This window comes from Vicia villosa, linkage group LG6, assembly GCF_029867415.1.
Source record: "Vicia villosa cultivar HV-30 ecotype Madison, WI linkage group LG6, Vvil1.0, whole genome shotgun sequence".
Taxonomy (NCBI): Eukaryota; Viridiplantae; Streptophyta; class Magnoliopsida; order Fabales; family Fabaceae; genus Vicia; species Vicia villosa.
In genome coordinates this window covers 134043630-134063683 of record NC_081185.1, presented here as the reverse complement: position 1 = coordinate 134063683, position 20054 = coordinate 134043630, and the positions used below count along the sequence as shown (strand labels likewise).

Here is a 20054-nt window from a genome sequence, read left to right as displayed (position 1 = left end):
ATGTTGTACATTTATTACATAATTTTTTTCCTTCAATCTCGCAAAACGCATTTTAAATTAGACATTTGTTTTGTTAGAGAAATGTCTTGCTAAGAGTTAGTTAGGATTCTCTTACAACTCAACCAACTACCAAAAGACCTCTATGTATTGAGAAACAGTTTTAAGCTTTAAGTTTTGAATGGATGAATATATAAATCAGAAATTTATAGTAAGGTTTCTCAAGCCAGATCAATATTATTATCCAAGAGTAATATTAATTTAATAAAATTATATTCATATCTAATTGGTTTACTTTGAATAGTGAGGTACACGGCCGTAATCACCCGTTAATATGCCTGAGTAAGTCATTGCTCTAAACATTTTAATTTAATTTTTTTAATTAATGTGACACACACTGAAAAATGTGATTAGTATATGCAGCGAATCGAACGTGGATTTTAGTTAGAGTGCTAACGCAAGCAGTGAACAAAAGTGGGGTCCACGGGCGGTGAAGAATCTTAATTTCTAATGCATTATTCACACTCCCTCAATTCATTCTGTTCTCGTTAGCGTTGCCTCAACGCACCGCCCCACTCTTATCAATTTTATTTTTTCTTAACTATTTTATTTATAAAACCACTCCAAACTCTCTTCCCTAAAATCACACTCAATTTCATTACTTAGCTTCACTTCCTCAACTCCCAGATTTTCCATGTCTTTCAGAGGTCTCAGCCGGGTAAAATAAAAAACCCTCTCTAATCATCATTGATTTTCTCTATTTTTATTTTTCCGAGTTTTGCTATTTCTAGATTGGGTTCACCAATTGATCGATCGTTTAGGGTTTTTCTGACTTGATATGTTTGAGTTATGATTGCAGCCAAATGCTTCATCTGGCATGGGTGTTGATGAGAACAGCAAGAGTACTTTCATGGAATTGAAGCAGAAGAAGGTTCATCGTTATGTTATCTTTAAGGTTGATGAGAAGAAAAGAGAGGTTGTAGTTGAGAAGACTGGTGGTCCTGCTGAGAGCTATGATGATTTTGCTGCTTCTTTGCCTGAGAATGATTGCAGATATGCTGTGTTTGATTATGATTTTGTTACTTCTGAGAATTGTCAAAAGAGCAAAATCTTCTTCATTGCATGGTTTGTTTCCCCTTCCCTTTTGATTTCCTCTATTTCAAACTTTTTATTAATATTGTCTGCAATTAACTTGTTCCAACCACCATGATGTATGGACCAGGGTCGTCTTAAGTTTTCCGAGGCTCTATGACACAATTGAACTGTGTTAAAACAAATATTGGCCTTATTTTGCCATGGTTTAGTCGTCACATATTTTATGAGGCTCTTTTTAGTCATAGTTTAACCATAGGCTCTGTGTGGTAGTTTGCCTTACACTCTCTCAAAGACGGTCCTGGTCTGGACTCTTGAAGACAAGACATGTATTATGCATTTTCTTGTGCAAGTGGCATGTGTTATATGATTCATGAGCTAAACATATGTTTTGCAGTTTCAGAATAACTATGCCATATGATATTATGATTCATGCGCCAAACGAATGTTTTGCAGTTTCAAAATAACTATGCCGTGTGATTAATTTGAGTCTATCAAAAGAGTCTTTTATTGCGCGTTCTCTGATTAAGCAAGCAGCTATATGTATTATTTCATAGTCTTGGCCTAAATTTATTGTCTTATTGTTTTGATGTAATGTTGGTTTTTTTATTTTACTAAATGTTGTAGATTAGAATGAAGGATTGTAATATTTAACTCCATGTGCTTCAAATTACCCCATATCCATTTTAGTTGCAGCTGTCAGATGTATACTTTTCATGAGTATTTTCTCCCAAGCGCATTTAAGTAGCTGAGAGTTATGCTAGAATGAAATAGTGTGTGTGACAAGTAAAACACTGTCAAACATCTTCATGCTTCAGTTTAACCATATTAAGAGTAATTTTTCTGATTGTTTGGGGCAGGTTAGAGTTTAATTTGTCCAGCTGTAACTTTAGATTTTAATGTAAATAACATTTAGGTGTCTTCAAATGTTTCAATTCCTCTTATTTCATAAGATTCTATTTATAGAGCCAAATATTTGCGTGTGATGACATAGTGTTCCTCAAGAAAGAGGATAGGGTAGCCTTCGTCATTTAATATTATCACCAAGATGCCATGGGCCATTCAATGGGGGACTCTCTTCCCCTCTCTATCTCCCAAGTTTTCGACGGAAACAAGTTGATGGGCTCTGGAAGGAAACAGTAGTCTTTGCCATTGTTCATGTTTAATTCATTAACCAAAATAGTAGTAAGTCATACTTTCATTTTTTTCTTGTCGAATTGATTAAGCACTCGGTGGCCAGCACAATTTTCAATCTGATTGTCTATAAAAAAACTACTCTTTAAATAGTTGTCAATATTTTGTTTGAATCGCATCTTTGCTGTTGCTACTTCCTAATAACATATTTTAACAATTTTCTATTGTTTAATTGCTGTCTTGCTTAGTAAACAAATGTCTTACTGGGAGTTGTTTCCTCCTCTTGTTCTTGTAAAGGACAAACTTGAGCTGGAAGTTATTCTACTTTCTCTATGATTCTGCCACTGAGATTATCATTCTTGGTTATTGATTACTTGCTATTGACCAGGTCTCCTTCAACTTCTCGAATCCGCGCCAAGATGCTCTATGCCACAACTAAAGAAAGGTTTAGACGCGAGCTAGATGGTGTCCATTATGAAATCCAAGCCACTGATCCCACAGAAATGGATCTTGAGGTGCTGAGGGACCGAGCACATTGAGATGTTAATGTAGTTATTGATGTTCTCATCAAAATCGTTTACTTTTAATCAATTATCCGTCCTTGCTTTATAAGTTACAAAACCCATCTAGCCACAAAAATGTACCTCCAGTAATATGAATTTGGATTCAGGAGGCCCATGATGGGTTTAAGCTTCTAGCAGCTACTGTTGTAAATTCCAGTCTGCTTGACTGTACTGTATGAGTTTGAATTTATGGATTCATGTCTTGGATACTAAAATCCGTTGTTATTAATTTGATATCTTATCATGTTTTGATATCTGTAAATAATTTCGAAAACTGCATTTATTAGTTGATGCTTTTGAAACTACTTTATCATGATTGTAACAAAGAACATGACATGAAAAAAAATACAATTGTCATCGGTATTTGAAACTAGTTCATCATGGTTGTAAAATGAGCAAAATGTCCAACTTAAGTTTATGATGATTGTAGTGTATAAGAGTTTTTTGGTTCTTGTCCATGCTCTTTCTAAATGTAAGGAAAAAGAACATTATGCGACACAAATAGCCAAAGAATTTATACGAGGAAGAATTAGAAGTAGGTGTATTGGCACAGGATTTTCTGGTGATAAAAGAATACAAATGTGATTTTTTATAAAAGTTTGACTGTTGATGCCATAAAGGATGGACTAAAAACATTCAAAGAATCTTATTCTGTGCTGACCACAAATGGAAGACACAAGTTAATGAAATAGAAAAAGTTTCAATTGGTTTTGTTTTGTACCAGTGAACTAGTGCTGAAAGCATATGCTGTAAATAGTCTGAAACCTCAACCGCAACTAGTAGCTTAAGGATCAATCATTTTACGTCTTTGTCAGTACTCACAAGGAAATAAAAAATTCTCAAAGTAGCAGCACTGTTGTAGACAATGAATATTGGTTCTTTGCTATTTATATTCATATAGCTCCATGTAAGTCTTTTGATAACACTAGCTCAGTAAAAAAAAATTAGAAAATTGAAAAGAAAAAAAAGAAAACTGAACAGAGTGTTTGGGCAAAACTGTATTGAAATTGTAATGACTACATAATCAAATTGTTTAACACCATTTCTAACACTGATGTTCGCATAACTAATGGTTCATTAGTTCCCCTGAAAAGACCCAGACTAAATTTATAAGAAATACAGAAGAAGAGGGGAAGGGAATGCTTTTGTGTCTCTAAACAAATTGAAAGATAATGCTTTATTACAATAACAACAAGATAAATAAACTCAAATCTACACAAGTGAGTCTGTTCTTTGGTTATCAGAATGAGCTTGCTCCAACTCTTCATTGGCTTCAATTTCCTCTACTTCCTCTTCATTCTCACCTGACATTTCTTCCAATGATTTTCCATTTGCCTCAGGCACCAAGAAAGTAAAGCCAAATCCCAAAATGTTAACCACGCCCAACACTATCAGAGAATTCTGCACACCAATACCTGCAGGATACCCTGCGTCTGCTTTACTCTTGTCCTTGTTTTGTGCCAAGTACAAGAACCCGAATGCACCAACTATAGCACCAAGCTTTCCCGCTGCGGATGATATTCCATGGCAAGTAGAACGGAATCTAGCCGGAAAAATCTCTGCCGGTACAACAAATGTGGTAGCATTAGGCCCGAAATTTGCAAAGAAGAAAGTTAAGGAATACAATACCACAAATCCTATTCTGTTATCCTTATGAGTCCAGTGATCATAAGGAATGGCGAGAGCAAACATGAATACGGTCATGAAAAAAAATCCCATCAATTGAATTGCAAATCTTCCTATCCGGTCAATGAGAGCCACGGTAAACCAGTAGCCTGGAACCGTACTACAAAGAGCAATAAGTGTTTGAGCTCTTGCAATTTTGTAAACCTCCTCAAGTGCATTCATAGTTTGTGGAGGAGGTATCCAACCAACTGCACTGAAGATATCCTTCTGAAATAGATTTTGACTATAAAATGCTATATCAAGTAAGAACCAAGTTGCTGATGTACCAAGAAGATGCAATCCATGACGACTTAGAAACTCTTTTGAGAACAAGCCATATTTCTTCTTCACTTCTATCTCTGGTTCAGCTTGAATTTCAACTTGTAGAACCTTAGACATATCTGCCGCTGCCTGTGCAGTGTTTTTAGCAACTAAAGCGGTGTAACGGGCCGTTTCTGGCATCTTCATCCGCCAATAGTAAGTTAATGCAGCTGGGAATGCTCCTACGATCACAATTATCCTCCAAACGAAGTCTGCTTGTGGAACGGTTGAACCGAGTGGATCAACTGCATACGGTGGAGAATCAAATTTGGCCTTGAATATAGCCGCCATAAAGATTGCAAATATACCACCTGCCAAAATTCCAAACCCCTGCATGGCAAACACTGCAGCAATAAAGGCACCACGAGTCTTCTTATTGGAATATTCCGACATTATGGTAGCCGAAAGCGGATAGTCTCCGCCGATACCAAACCCAAGCCAGAAGCGGAAAAAGCAAAGAGTTACCATGACAGATCCTGGAGTGTGTCCAAAAGAAAGGCCAGAACCAATTGAACAGAGTACCATAATCATGAGTGTCATTCCATACACTTTTTTCCTACCCAACTTATCACCAAGCCAGCCAAAGAAAAGCTGCCCTGAAAGTGTTCCAACGAAAGCAACCCCATTTACCGCCGCAGATACATTCGGAGGCAATGTTCCCGGCTTCGGTGCACCATCAACATGATAATATATTCGGCCGAGCAACTTGGTAACAAGAGAAATGCAAAACAAATCATATGCATCAGTGAAGAAGCCCATACCAGCTATGATGATTGCTGTGAAATGGTACCATTGTGTTTTAGCCACATCAAGTGCATTTAGCACCTCCTTTGCCATGGATTTTCAAGCTAAAGTCACTAATCTCCTTATCTTTCTCTCTTCTTGCCTTCTCTACAAAAATGTAACCAAGAATCAGATTTGATTAATGAAAGATCTTTGTTTTGAAAGAATACAGATTTCATAATAATCATATCAAAGATATTATCAGATGAAATCAATCTATAATAATTACACCACCAGTTACACCATCTTTGAAAATTGAATCTCAACAACAAATACGTAAAAGATGCATGGCATGCAAATATATCACAAAAAAATATAAATATTCAAAGGCTGATCTTCTGCATTTTTTTACGATCAGATTTCAATTGAATACTCTCAAAATAATACTACTACATAAAATCATGAGAAAACAACAACATGCAAAGAACACAACATGAGATCTAAATGATAATGCTGTTGTTAATACTATGAAAACAATAACGATATAAAGAGACAGAAATGAACTAACCTTGAAAGTGTAAGAAAATATAACTATAATATTGCTGTAAGAAGAAGAAATGATAAAGAATGAAGAATAGATCAGTGTGTGTGAGAGAGAAAAGAGAAGAAGTAGATTTTATAGGATCAGAAAATAGAAAATACAAAACAAATTCTATTTTGTAACAAAAAATATTCCGGCATATACCTCTTTCCTTTTAATGCGGTTTGGTTTTGTTTAACTCGGTCAACCAATAATACACTGCTGCTTTTTACGACGTCGTTTCAGCAAACTTCTGGCCTTAGAGCTGGTGCTAGCTATTGTAAACCGTCCATTGTGTAATTTCACTAATCTTATGTCATAATTACTACTTATAATTATTAAGGTTTGAAATTAATGGGTAATAACAATACTAACATATCTGCATAATATTTTTTTTTTTTTGATTTTTTTTCTTCTATTATTTATGGATGGATACATGAATATTTATTAACTCTTCAAATATTTGAAGTTATATGATTTATTATCTTGAGATTTTTTCTTTTAACTATTGTAGTAGCATATTAGAATTTTTTTTTTTCTAATTTGGAATTGTGTTTGTAATTTGTATGTGTGTATATATATATATTAGAATTTAGAAGTGTTCATTCTTAATGAACTATATCCAACTAAGTTATATTAATATTCGATTTAATTTTTAATTATTATTTTGATAAAATATTGCGGCTAAAGTAATTTAAGTTCAACTTAAAATTAACTTAGAATCAAGTTTTATTTGTAAATTGATTTATAATAATTTAATTTTTATAAATCGATTTTATATTTTGAACTTTAGAAACAATTTTTCAAAAAGAATTAATTAATATATATTTTTATTTTCATATATATATATATATATATATATATATATATATATATATATATATATATATATATATATATATATATATATAGGATAGGATTCACATGAGGCAACACGAGATTCATCTAGGGTAGAAAAATAGGACACATAACCCATTAGTCACAACGTACGTTCATTGTTTACAATATTGGCCCTTTAGTCGAGTCGCCCGCTCTATGAAGGACTTGGACAATAACACTTATGAAAAAAGGGGAATTATGTGTTCTTACTAGTATGAGAAGGAGAGTCAAAGAAGGAAGTCATGTTCTCCAAGTATAGGTAGAAATATGTCATGCCAACTAATAGGAGTCTATGATATAGCCTAGACAAGTTGAGTTTATGCTAGACTTTTTTTAAATAGAAAATGCCTAGGCTTTTTTACAAGTCTATTTAACTAAAAAGGTTAGGCCACATGTTATAAAAAAGTCTTTTAAGCCTATCAGGTCTACCTACTTAAATACATATGAATAATCTTATTATTGTTATTATATTATATCTATACTTTTAATTAAAATCTAAAAATCAAGCTTAGTCATTTTGAAGAACTTATGAAAATTTACTGAAAAAACCTAATGAACAATGTCATAAGTTGTTTTCATAAGTTCTCTCAAATAAATAGTATCACAAAATTTATGTAATAGGTAAACTTGAATAAGTCAATGCAAATAAGAATTTTGCCTCGTTGATCTTTTAATTTGTTAGTCTATTTAAATATTAGTTAAATTGCTTATTTACAAATATTCAAACAAAATAAGCTTTTATGTAGGCTAATAGGTCTAACATGCGTTCAAAAATGTCATGCCTAGGCCTAAAAATAAGCATATGATAGTCCACAAGACAAACTTGGGCTTTGAAAGTTTTAACATGTCACGCCCAGGATTGACAAAGCCTAATTCGGCCTAGCCTATTCCCACATCTCTTCAAGATAATAAGGGAATTAACGACTCTGAAGATGAGAAAAATACACAAGAGGGGGGTTGAATTGTGTATCTGGTAAACTTTTACTTCCAAGAACGACAACTTTTGAATTTGACCAAGTTCATATTCTGAGCAAAAGTAAGTAGCAACGAAAAGATTAAATACAAAAGCAATAAGTAAAAGCACACACAAAAATTATATTAGTTCATCTCCAACCGAGAATAGTCCAATCCCCTTGTCCCATAAGAGCTTTTCACTATATTCAGAACCTGATTACAATTTGCTCAATCAACCTAGAAATAGACTTCTGCTCAAGTCCCTAAATAAGAAACTTCCTTGCTCAATCAATCCTTAAAGACACTTCCTGCTCAAGTAACCTAGCTCGAGACTTCCTTGCCTAAACTCTCTAGTTCAGGATTTCCTTGCTTAAAAAAGCTATATCAAGACTTCCTTGCCAAAACACGACAATTCAGAACTTCCTTTCTGAAGCACACATGGAAGAGACTTTAGACTATTTTAACAATAAAGTCTGATATTAACCATTGTGTTTATATGAATGCTTCTTAGTTAAGCAGACACAGAAAAGCTTACACTTTGAACATGATATAAAATGACTACTCCTAAGTGTATAAGAATGAAGTCTTCATTCTTCTTATTCTTCTTGTACAAATAATCTTCATGATTGTGCCTTACTGTTCTGTTGATCTTTAGATCATATCCACATTTTCTCTATTTTGAGTCTTTTACTCATATGTGAATATATCTTACTCAATTCTCTTTTCCTCCTACATTCTTTTCACACTTCTGGTTGAATTTTTGTGTGTGTATTCCTCATCTTTGTATATTCAATCTTTCATTTTCTCTTTAAATAGCTACTAAGAAATAGATCTGTTAGAGAGAGAGAAAGATTGAATCTTCAAACAACAGAAGTAGTCTTTGCTGGACTTTAGCTAGAATAAAGTATAATGAAGTTAATTCCACATCTACCATAAAGATGTTGAGAGGAGCAAAGTAGAGTGTCATTTCCAGCGCAAAGCAGTTGAAGAGACATGAGAGTGAAAATACTGACCATAGTACCTTCTCTTGAATAGACATAAAGTAGTGTATCGTTTTCACGAGATCTTTTTCAAGATATCTTCTAGTCTGGGACTTTTCATAAATTTTTTTTGAAGTTGGACTAAAGTTAATATCATCTTTATACTTAACTTCTTGAGTCAAAGGCTTCCTATAGAATTAGTTGAAGCTTGATCAAAAGTTAGAGTATGTCTTCAAAACCTGGTTAGATAGAGGCTTCAGAGTCTTTTTTTTTGTTTTCAGAACTGAAATTGTCTTTATCACGATCTTGATTAGATAAAGACAAAAAACTTTTGAAACAGAGGTTGTAGAGTCATTCCTTATGACACACTCTGTTTGCTTCAAATGATGTATGTCTTTAGACTTTGCTGATCTTCAGATATTATATATCTTTGGTTCAACATGTGATGCATATAACTTGACTTCTTCAGAGTAAAAAATGCTTTCTTTAGATCTGCATAAATAGAAACCTTGATGGAGTGCAAAGGTTGGGGATGGATTAATGAGGGTGTTTGTTTGTGATCTTCATTGGAGGATATCTCTTTTTGTGTATAATCATGAGTTAGTTGATAATATTTTCCTTTTTACTCAATAAGTGATTCTCTCTTATGATCGCTATAGGTCGTGTTGGAGAAATGCCAACAATGGTGTGTTTTCGCTTGCCTTGGCATACACTACTCTTCTAGACTTCAATCTTCCTCATATATCCTCTTCCAATAGAGTGGACTTAATTTTACCCCTCATTTGTAGCATGGACTATTTTTTAAGTTATTATATTCTTTTGGCAACATTCGTTAGATAAGATCCCACCAGGTTTAATCTATTCAAATATAAGTTATTGTTGTTCCCGAGGGTTTTTTGTGTTCTATATGTAGATGATCGGTTGAATTGGTGGTCTATCTGTTTGTTACTTGTGATTTGGTGACATCTTTGTGGTATAATATATTTATATGGTTAGGGTGGGTTCTAGTTCTTCTTAGAGAGCTTATATTTTCTTTTTATTTCTTTGACTGGGGTATTTAGAATTAGAGGTGATCTAGTCATGATTTGGCATGTTGTTGTTTTGTCATTATGGAAATTCCAGAATGACATATACTTTACAAGTATGGTTACTACAGTGTAATAAGGGGAAGATAAGAGCATATTCCTTGCATAGAAATGGTAGATTGGTAGCCTTTAACATGTTTCTTTAGTGGAGCATTATTGGTTCTCTCTCTGAGTTTTTTTGTTTTTGTTAATGGTGGTTTCTATGGGAAAATATCTAGCTTATTTTCCTTTTGGAGTGGTTTGATTCATTCTGCTTTATTTTTTTATGTTTTCTTGTTGAATATGGATTATTAGAACCCATTATTTGTTCCTAATTCCTTTATTCTATTATGATTTTTTCATTGGTATGGTATTGGTTTGGTTAGGTTCCTCTTGTACCTTAATTACTCTACTTTATATATATATATATATATATATATATATATATATATATATATATATATATATATATGGATGCAGTTTGAAAACTAATTATCTTGAATAATGGATCCAATCTCCTTTACAATGCTGCGGGGTGGACTTTCATGGTTAGCACTTCCATACCCAAATTAGTTCAAGATTCAAGATGAGTATAGTGAAACTAGAGATCAAAGATTGCACCTTGTTATTAGCATGTGAACTGGTTTTATACTTTGGGTCAATTGGAGTGGATTTGAAATGGATTGGACCTTAGTCCTTTGGCTAGTCCATAATAGTTGCACCCTATGTCATTCCAAGCACTGAAGAAGATGAGAGGAAGCCTTAAGTATTGATCGTACCTGATTAGATTGGATCGTCAATGACCTTCAACTGTTGACTTTTAAGTGAATGGGGGGTGTACCTGCAAGGTACTCTGATGCTTAATTAATAAAGAGAGCAAAGGAGTTCAAGTACAGAGAATAGGTGAGAGTGAATAAATAATGGATACCTGACCCTCTAGCGAAAGAGGGTATTTATAGCCTCTAGCGCGGGGCCAAGGTTTCCCTATTTTGGGCTGGATTGTTGGAGGCCCAAAACATAGGAAACTGTCAGGATTCCACGTGGTAGGGCAAAGTCAGCAAGTGACTCATGTCCTAATTGAAACGAACGTAGGGTTCGAAGGTGATGACCGAGATTCCCGTTGGTGGGTGACCACATGCTCTTCGTGGAGCACGTGGGGCTGAAGCATACACATTTGGACTTGGACCTCGAATTGGGCATGCCTATCCTTGGGCCTGCTCTGCCTAGTCCAGAACAAGAGCCTCCAAAGTCCTTGCTTGTGTTAGGAGTAATGACTTTGAATCATCTTGGTTGTCAGGGAGGACCATGCAGACTCTGAAATTGCATTCATGACGACAAGTTTTCACTTGAGCCCTTGGCCGGAGGAACTATAGGCTTGTTTCCTGGAGGAGAGTCGAGGTGACACCCTCGGTGTGGTAAGTTTTTGGATTTGATATGGACGCCCTTAGAGCTATGATGGGAGCTTGATCTATGGTGTCGGTTTATATGGTATTTAGGGGATAAGCTTGCGGGGAGCCCTGAGGGATCCTTTCGTCGAGGAGATGGGGAATCATAATCATAATCTCAAAGGGAATAGTCTCTTTATTGGCCTTTTGCCTTTGCATATGAAACGTCGCTAGAGATCTTTACGCGTGGCAGTTGCTAAGGTGTCATTATGACAGTGTTGGTTAGCGTTTCCTCGTTTAAATATATGAAGATTTTGTACGTTTCTCGAGTATGACATGACTATCCCGAGGAGATTGTGAGTTATTTCAGTTAAACTTTGATGATTTAGACGAGGGGTCTTTGGTTATCCACGGGAGTTCATGAATCTGCTGGGGATGGTTCATTATTATTTGTATGCTCTTTCCGATTAGACTATGGGCGTCCCGAGGATGTTCGTGAAGAATTTTCCGAAGAGGGCCAATGTTATTATTTGGTCGAAGTGTTAGTTTTTTATGAGTTAGGAGGCTCTTCCTCTCCCTTTCACTTGATCTGCGGTGGAAGGTGGATTTGATTTTATTCGAATTTATTGTTTCCTTGGCTTTTCAGGTAAAATGGCTAACAATCGTCCTGAGAATGATATTGTCGAGAAATGCCTTGATGAGCATAAGAAAGGAGGTGTTTCCGTCGAGCATGAAATGAAACCTGTTCCTAGAAGGCGTTTCTCTGATTGGGTGGCACCCGATCCCATAATATAGCTTCACGCTTTGTCGCGGCTCCCGATGAGGCTTTTAACATAGTCGAGGATGTAGACGAAAGGGTCAAGGAGTCGTGGAGGGCTTTCACTCCAAAGCCTCACCAAAAGATATGCTCATATTATCCAAGGAACTATTTTCCCATGTACGAGTTTGCGTTCAAGGATGTGGGGATGAGAATGCCTTTCACCGATCTACAAATGAGCGTCTTCAACCAACTGCAGTTGGCTCATTCACAACTCCATTCAAACTCGCTCGCCTTCTTACTGGGGTTCGAGCTTGTGTGTCATTATCTTAAGATTGGTGCCACTATTCCCCTGTTTCTTAGAGTTTTTCATCTACAACGCCAAGGTGGTGCTGAGAGGAAGCAAAGTTGGGTGTCCTTTAAACAGCCGAAGAAGCTGTTACAAATATATATATGGATTCTATCCAGCATTTTAAGGACATATCTTTCATAGTGATACCTCTAACACATGCCGCAGTGGCGACCCTGTTCGAGCCCGTCGAGCTCGAGGTAGATGATGTTGTGACGACCGAGCTCCAGTACAGGTTTATTCTAGAATGGCACAATATAACCATTTCGACAGGGGGACCGAGGCCCGTATCTTTAAAGATGATGATCTGAATGCCGGGGAATGTGACGCTTACCAGCAGATCGTACGATATGTCCAAATTTTTAGGCCGGCGAGGTGTACGACCCCTGATGAGAAACATATTTATGATGCTCATGGGGAGCCTGTCCACGCTTCTCGTTTATTAATACTAAGGCAATCCTTTATTTTGATAGTAGAGAGAAACTCTGCAAAAAAATCTCTTCTTCCTTTATTTTCTATTAAACCCTAATTAACATTTCTTTCCCAAATTTATATTTTCTTTTCTTCTTCATTGTCATTATGTATCGATAACCATCTTGCACCAAGGTTGATGATTCACTCAAGTGAAGAGTGAAGAGCAAGGGATTTTGATTGTTTTAATTGAATCTAGTTCATCAATATTGATTAGGAATTACACAGAGTTTGGATTTAATTCCAACATCTGGTATCTAGAGCATTGACAAAGCGATTCTCGGAAGAAAATCACGATGATAATGAATCATCTTAATGAGCATTTTCCACTGAGTTTCCCAATTCCGATGGGTTAAAATAATTAGAATTGTTTCAAGCAGATGAAAATGGTTTTCTATTACCAAGATCTTTTGGATTTTGTGAAAGAAATAGTAACACCGCTTGCAAAAAATGCAACGGATGAAGAAAAGGATGAACACAAAAAATTGAAGAAGAATCATAAAGGACTCTTTATAATTCATCAATGTGTTGATCCAGATAATTTTGAGAAGCTGAGTGATGCTGAATCAGCGAAAGAAGCTTGTGAAATTCTAGAAAGTTTTTTGGGAGGCGCAGAAAGGTGAAAGAGGTGAGGTTAAAAACTCACAAAAGAATGTATGAATTACTTCAGATGGAAGAAAGTCAAAGTATAACTGATTTCTCCACTAGGGTTACGAAACTGGTGAATCAAATCAAAGTATGTGGAGAAGTGTTGACATCAAGATCAATTGTTGCAAAGATCTTGAGTTCATTGGCTCCAAAGTTCAACCACATGGTGCTAGCCATAAAAGAGTGGAAAGATTTGTCAATATTGAAAGGAAGAGTTTCAAGGGACACTTGAATCTCATGAACAAATAATGGCTGAAAGAGCTGCAGGTAATTTGAAGAACGATGTGGCTCTGTAGGCTCAGTCAGCAAAAGAAAGGAAAGGAAGTTAGAATGGAAACAAAGGTAGAAGATGCTACAACAATTTGACTGGTCGAAATCAGCAAGAAGGAAGTTGGTCAAATCAGAGAAAAACATAATACAAAAGCAACCAAAGAGGTGGTGTTGCAAATAGAGGAAGATGTGGTGGTCAAAAACTTGACAGAAGCCACATTCAGTGTTTCAATTTTCAGAAGTATGGTAAATATTCTAGTGATTCTCCAGAAAAATAGAAGAATCAAGAAAGTGATGTAAAGCTTGAGAAACATGAATAAGAAGAGATAATGTTAACGGTTACAACAAAAGATGAAAAGAGATTTAAGGACCAATGATACTTGGACTCAGGATGCTCATTAACATGTTTGGAAGGAAATATTGGTTTGTCAACATTAAACCATCAATGAAGAACATGGTGAAATTTTCAAATGACAACACTCTAGCAATTGAAGGTACTGGTGATGTTATGATTATGAGGAAAGATGGAAAAAGGTCAGTAATTTCAAATGTGTTGTACATACCTGGCTTGAATAACAATTTTCTTAGCATAGGGAAGTTGGTTGAAAATGACTACAAGGTGTCGGTCGAAGACAAGATGATGAGAGTTTCCGACTCAATGGAAGGTTAATCTTGAAGACTCCTATGTATCAGAATAAATTCTTCAAGATTTAACTTAATATGGTGGAGCACAACATCCTTGTAACTACAACTAACAGAGATATGGATATGACACTATCAACTTAGCCATCTCAACTTCAATGACATCAGAGAGTTGAAAAGAAGAAATAAGGTTTTAGGGTTACAAGCGATCTAGATTCCAAGAGAAGAGTGTGAGAATGCGTGCAGGCGAAGCAACACAAGAACAAATTCAACAAGGATGCAGAAAGCAATCCTTGAAGTCATATACTCTGATGTATGTCGTCAGATCCAGGTGGATTCGAATGGAGGTAACAAATACTTTGTCACATTCATAAATGATTTCAATAGAAAATTTTGGAATTACATGATCAAGAAGAAAAGTGAAACGATCGGGATATTTGCCAAGTTCAAATCTATGGTCAAAAGGAAAAGTGGTCGAAAGCTCAAGATTCTGATAACTGATGGTGGTGGAGAATATGTGTCGAAAGACTTCGACATGTTATGTGAAAAGGAAGGGATTATGCATGAGGTAGAGCCACCATACACTCCACAACAGAAAGGAAGAATCGAACAATCATGAATATGGTGATAAGTAAGTTGAAACGTAAGCATTAACCTAAAGAGTTTAGGGGTGAAGCTATGTCGACATCACCATACATCGTAAACAGATGCCTGACTAAGAAACTAGAAGGAATTATGCTTGAAGAATTTTGGTCTGGTGTCAAGCCTAGCTTGAGTCATCCGAAATCATTTGGATCTATAGCACATAGACATGTCTTAGATCAACTGAGAAGAAAACTTAATGATAATTCAAGTAAAATGATCCTAATAGAATATTATTCGAATGGAGGATACAAGTTGTTAGTCCTAGTGAACATCAAATAATAATCAGCAGGGACGAGATCATAGATGAGCTTAAGGAATGAGATTGGATTGAGAATGTCAAGAAGGATTCGGTGAGAATCTTATGTGAAGAACCAACTAGTGAAGTTGAAAGAAAAGTTCGAAAAGAAGAAGTTAAAGGTCAAGTAGACCTCAAAGAACTAGACACATGCCTGCAAGGTTGCAAGAATGTGAGATTACATCAGATGATATGGTCGATGATGAAGGTGAGCTGTTACACTATGCTTTCTATGCAGATGTCAAACCAATCAATGCAATTGAGGAATTGAAGGATTCAAAGTGGGGTGAAAGCTATGGATGAGGAACTGAAGTCCATCGAAGTCAACAACACTTGGTCACTTGTTGAATTTCCTCAAGGCAAGAAGGAAATTGATGTGAAGTGGGTATACAATGTGAAGTTGAATCCCAAAGGAGAAGTAACATGACACGTGGCAATACTTGTGGACAAAGAATTTCTTAAGAAAGAAGGAATCAACTTCGATGATGTTTTTGCACCTGTTGCTAGGATCGAAACAACCAGGTTGGTTGTTAGTCTAGCAAATATGAACAATTGACACGTATGTTAGAGGGGTGTAAAATGTGCATTCAAGAATGACCCCTTAGACAAAGAATTTTATGTTGCATTACTAGTTAGGTTTGTGAAACATGGAGAAGAGAGAAAGGTGTACAGGCTGTATAAAGCCCTGTATGGACTTAAGCAAGCTCTAAGAGTTTGGAATAAGAAAATTGACAGTTTCTTAAGGGATAAGGAATTTGTAAAATGCACAACTGAGCATGGAGTATATTTAAGAAGAGGCAATAGTGAATTGCTTATACTATGTCTCTATGTCGATGACCTGTTAATAATAGATAGCTGCAAGAAAGAGATCGAAGACCTCAAAGGTGATCTTAGCAAGGAATTCGAAAATGTATAATATGGGCGATGACGATGCAATAAAGAAGATATGCAAGCGAAATTATTAAGAGATTTGAGATGGAAGAATGCAACTCGACTTTGACACCTACACAACCAAGACTGCAATTGTCGAAAGACTTAGATGAAGATGATGTCGACCCAAAACAGTAAGAAATACTTATTGGGTCATTAAGATACCTTTGTCGCACAAGGCTTGATGTAGCATACAATGTGGGTATGGTGAGTAGATTCATGCATTAGTCAAAGGTATCACACCTAGCAGCAACTAAGAGGATACTAAGGTATCTGAAAGGAACTCTTGACTATTGCATTTTTTTATAAAGCTGATGAAGTAAAAGAACGTAACTTAGTAGGTTACACCGACTCAGGTTGGTGTAGTGATGATGAGGATCAAAAATCCTCAACTGGTTATATGTTTATGCTAGGTGGTGCACCAATTGCTTGGAGTTCAAGGAAGGAACTAGTAGTAGCATTGTCATCATGTGAAACAGAGTACATAACTGCTTTTCTTTGTGAAAGTAAATCAACATGGATGGTGAATCTGGTCAAAGAGATTACATGGAAAGATCATGGAGCAATTACCATGAAGATCGACATCATGTCAGCCATCAATCTGGCAAAGAATCTGATAGCACATGGTCGAAGCAAGCACATCAAAATGAGGCTCCATTGTCTTCGAGAGCAAGTAGCAAAAGGAAAGATGAACTTGAAACACTGCAAATTGAAAATCAGAATGCAGATATCATGACGAAAGAAGTGTAAGTCGAAGTGTTCAAGAAGTTAAGACTTTAATGAATGTAGATAGCTTAGACACAATACATTAGGTGATGTGTTGATATTGCAATCCTTTGCGTCGAAGCAACATGTTGCTCGACAGGAACAAGGGTGTGTCAAATTAGTCTAATATGTGTCGAGTTATATTATATGTCGGAGTGTCAAAGTAGGTTACTTGACATAGGATTTCGACTCAGACTAAAATATGTATTTTCGACTTTAGTAGTTTTGGACTTTGCCTTAGGGAGAAAGCAAGCTAAAACTATAAATAGAGGGAGTAGCCCCTATTATTGTGACAATTGAACAATTGCAGCTGCAAAGAATCATGTTCAATTTAAGAGCATAGAGAAACTCTACAGAAACTCTCTTCTTCCTTTATCTTCCATCAAACACTAATTCAAATTTCTTTCCCAAATTTATATTTTTTCTCTTCATTGTCATTGTGGAGCAATAATCATCTTTCACAAAAGTTAATGATTCACTCAAGTAAAGAGTGAAGAACAAAAAAATTTAATTGAATAGATTGAATCTCGTTCATCAAAATTGATTAGGAATTACTCAAAATTTGAGTTCAATTCCAAGAGCATGCACAAGTAAAGAAATACATAAAAAAATCTCAACCTAGACTTTGTATGCATAAAAAGGTAATGTGGCCAAAGTTTTTTTTTAATAGGCAAGGATTCTATTAAAAGGAGTCAAATGAAGTTCCACCCGGCAATACAAACACCGTAACAGCTCTTACTTCTCAAAACAAAGGAGAGGAAGAGTGTTCCATGTGTAGAAGTTACTATAGATTACAATATTACAACTAGAGAACATCCATATTCAAGATCTATACACTATTGCCGACATACATTCAACGAAACTTGGATTGACGTCGTTAAAAAAAAGATTTTTTCTTTACCCACATCCCTATATATGGGGTCACCCCCAGCGAAAACCCCACTTTACCCCTGCTTCGGAAATGCATTTTCGAAATATTTTTTTTCTAAATTTTTCCAGACTTCGGAAGTGCATTTCCGAAAAAATCCCAAAAATTGAGATTTTGATTAATTCGGAGATGCATCTCCGAAAAAACAAAAAAAAAATCTAAAAATCCCAAAAATTAATTTTAGGATATTAATTAATTCATATATCATAAATTTGATATAATTTATGAGTAATGAATAATAATAATTATATATTTTGATATAACTTATGAGTTATGAATAATAATTATTATATATTTATATTCTGATTCATATTTTAAAATTTAAAATAATTTTAATTAAAAAAACTAAAATAATTTCACTTACAAAATGAGTTATAATTTTTATTTATATATTTATATATTTATAATAATTATTATGTATTTACAAAAAAAATTAAAAAAATGAGTGTTTTAATTTATATAATAATTATAATAATTATTATATATTTATAAAAATTATTATATATTTATATATTTATATATTTATATATTTATATATTTATATAATAATTATTATATATTAATTATAAATATATTTATATATTTATATAATAATTATAAAAATTATAAAAATGAGTGTTTTAATTTATAATAATTATTATATATTTATATATTTATATATTAATTATTATATATTTATATATTATATATTTTTATATTTCACTTACAAAATTAATAATTATTATTATATATTTATATATTTCTATTCTGATTCATAATTAAAAATGAGTTATAATTTTTTATTTAGTTTAAAAAAATTAAAAAAAGATTTTGTCTTAATTTTATTTAGTGAATAAATTTTATATTTAATTCTATATAATTCAAAATTTACTTATGGAATTAAAATGTTTTTGATTTATATAAGTTAAAAATAATTTTGAACTTTAAAATTGTTTAGGAAATTTTGATTCACATTGATTTTATTGATTCACCTTCGTTTTATTGATTCACCTTCATTTTATACATATTAATTGTATTGATTAACCTTGATTTTAATTTTTTAATAATTATTGAATTCTTTCGGAAGTGTATATCCGAAACATTCCAAGACCAATTTGGTCTTGGAATATTTCGGATATGCATCTCCGAAGTCACCCCCTCAAAAAAAAAGGTGTTTTCAGAAATGCATCTCCGAAAATCCAAAAAAGGGGTGTTTTCGGAAATGCATCTCCGAAAACACCTTTTTTTTCGTGTTTTCGGAAGTGGATTTCCAAAATAAGACAAATTTTGAAAAAAAAAACGTTTCGGAAATGCATTTCCGAAGTGAGGGTATTTTGGGTTTTTCACCAGAGGTGGCAAAAAAAAGAGGGAAGTAGAGAAAGAAATTTCCAAAAAAAAAAGATATTATTGAAAAAAAAAATATAATTACTAATTTTAAGAAAATAGAATAGGCATCATATATACGAAAAGAAAATTCAGCAATATATTTAACCCAAATAAATAGTAATTATAACATAGGATGTGTTAGTGTGGAATGAGACAACGAACAGTTAACATGTGGCACCAGCATCGTGATTATTTTGTAACAAACTAGAATTAGTCTTCTTTTTTTTTGTTTACAAATCTGAAATTTGTTTTTCTCATGGGTTGTATCTTCTATTTTCTAAAACCTATAAAATCTTCTCACTCACACAAGCTTCATTCATTATAATTTCTTCTTACAACAATATAGTAATATCTTGTAATTAATTCAAGGTTAGCTCTTTTTTGTCTTCTCTATTATTATTCTTTTCTTTGTACTAGCATTAACATTATTGCCTATATCTCATGTCACATATTTTTTTAAACCATCTCAAAAACTTTTTCTGGCATTAACACATTCATGTCAAACCCTGATTAATCCTTTTCATGCATGCTGCTATTTTCTCATGATTTTGTGTAGTAGTTTTTTTTGAGATGATTCAATGAACCTCTGATCTAAAAAAATGCATTTTTTGAGAAATGGATTCTCTGCAGTTTGATAATAACTAGAATAATC

General features: G+C 34.2%; 2 protein-coding genes across 3 annotated transcripts; one reads left to right on the top strand and one right to left on the bottom strand.

Moving 5' to 3' along the window:
• The first annotated feature begins 549 nt into the window (after nt 1-549).
• Nucleotides 550-3040, top strand: LOC131610085 (actin-depolymerizing factor). Its single transcript, XM_058881952.1, has 3 exons — nt 550-715; nt 857-1122; nt 2612-3040. Exons 1-3 carry the CDS (start codon nt 692-694, stop codon nt 2760-2762), a joined length of 441 nt encoding a protein of 146 aa, XP_058737935.1. The 5' UTR covers nt 550-691; the 3' UTR covers nt 2763-3040.
• A 789-nt stretch (nt 3041-3829) lies between these two features.
• LOC131612443 (inorganic phosphate transporter 1-4-like) lies at nt 3830-5609 on the bottom strand. 2 transcript variants are annotated; one of them, XM_058884237.1, is made up of 2 exons: nt 4224-5609; nt 3830-4187 (listed from the first exon to the last, which is right to left on the bottom strand). In XM_058884237.1, the coding sequence occupies exons 1-2, from the start codon at nt 5607-5609 to the stop codon at nt 3999-4001; spliced, it is 1575 nt and encodes a 524-aa protein (XP_058740220.1). In that variant the 3' UTR covers nt 3830-3998. The 2 variants fall into 2 exon arrangements, with proteins under 2 accessions (XP_058740220.1, XP_058740219.1); XM_058884236.1 differs by having other exon boundaries at nt 3830-5609.
• Nucleotides 5610-20054: the final 14445 nt, after the last annotated feature.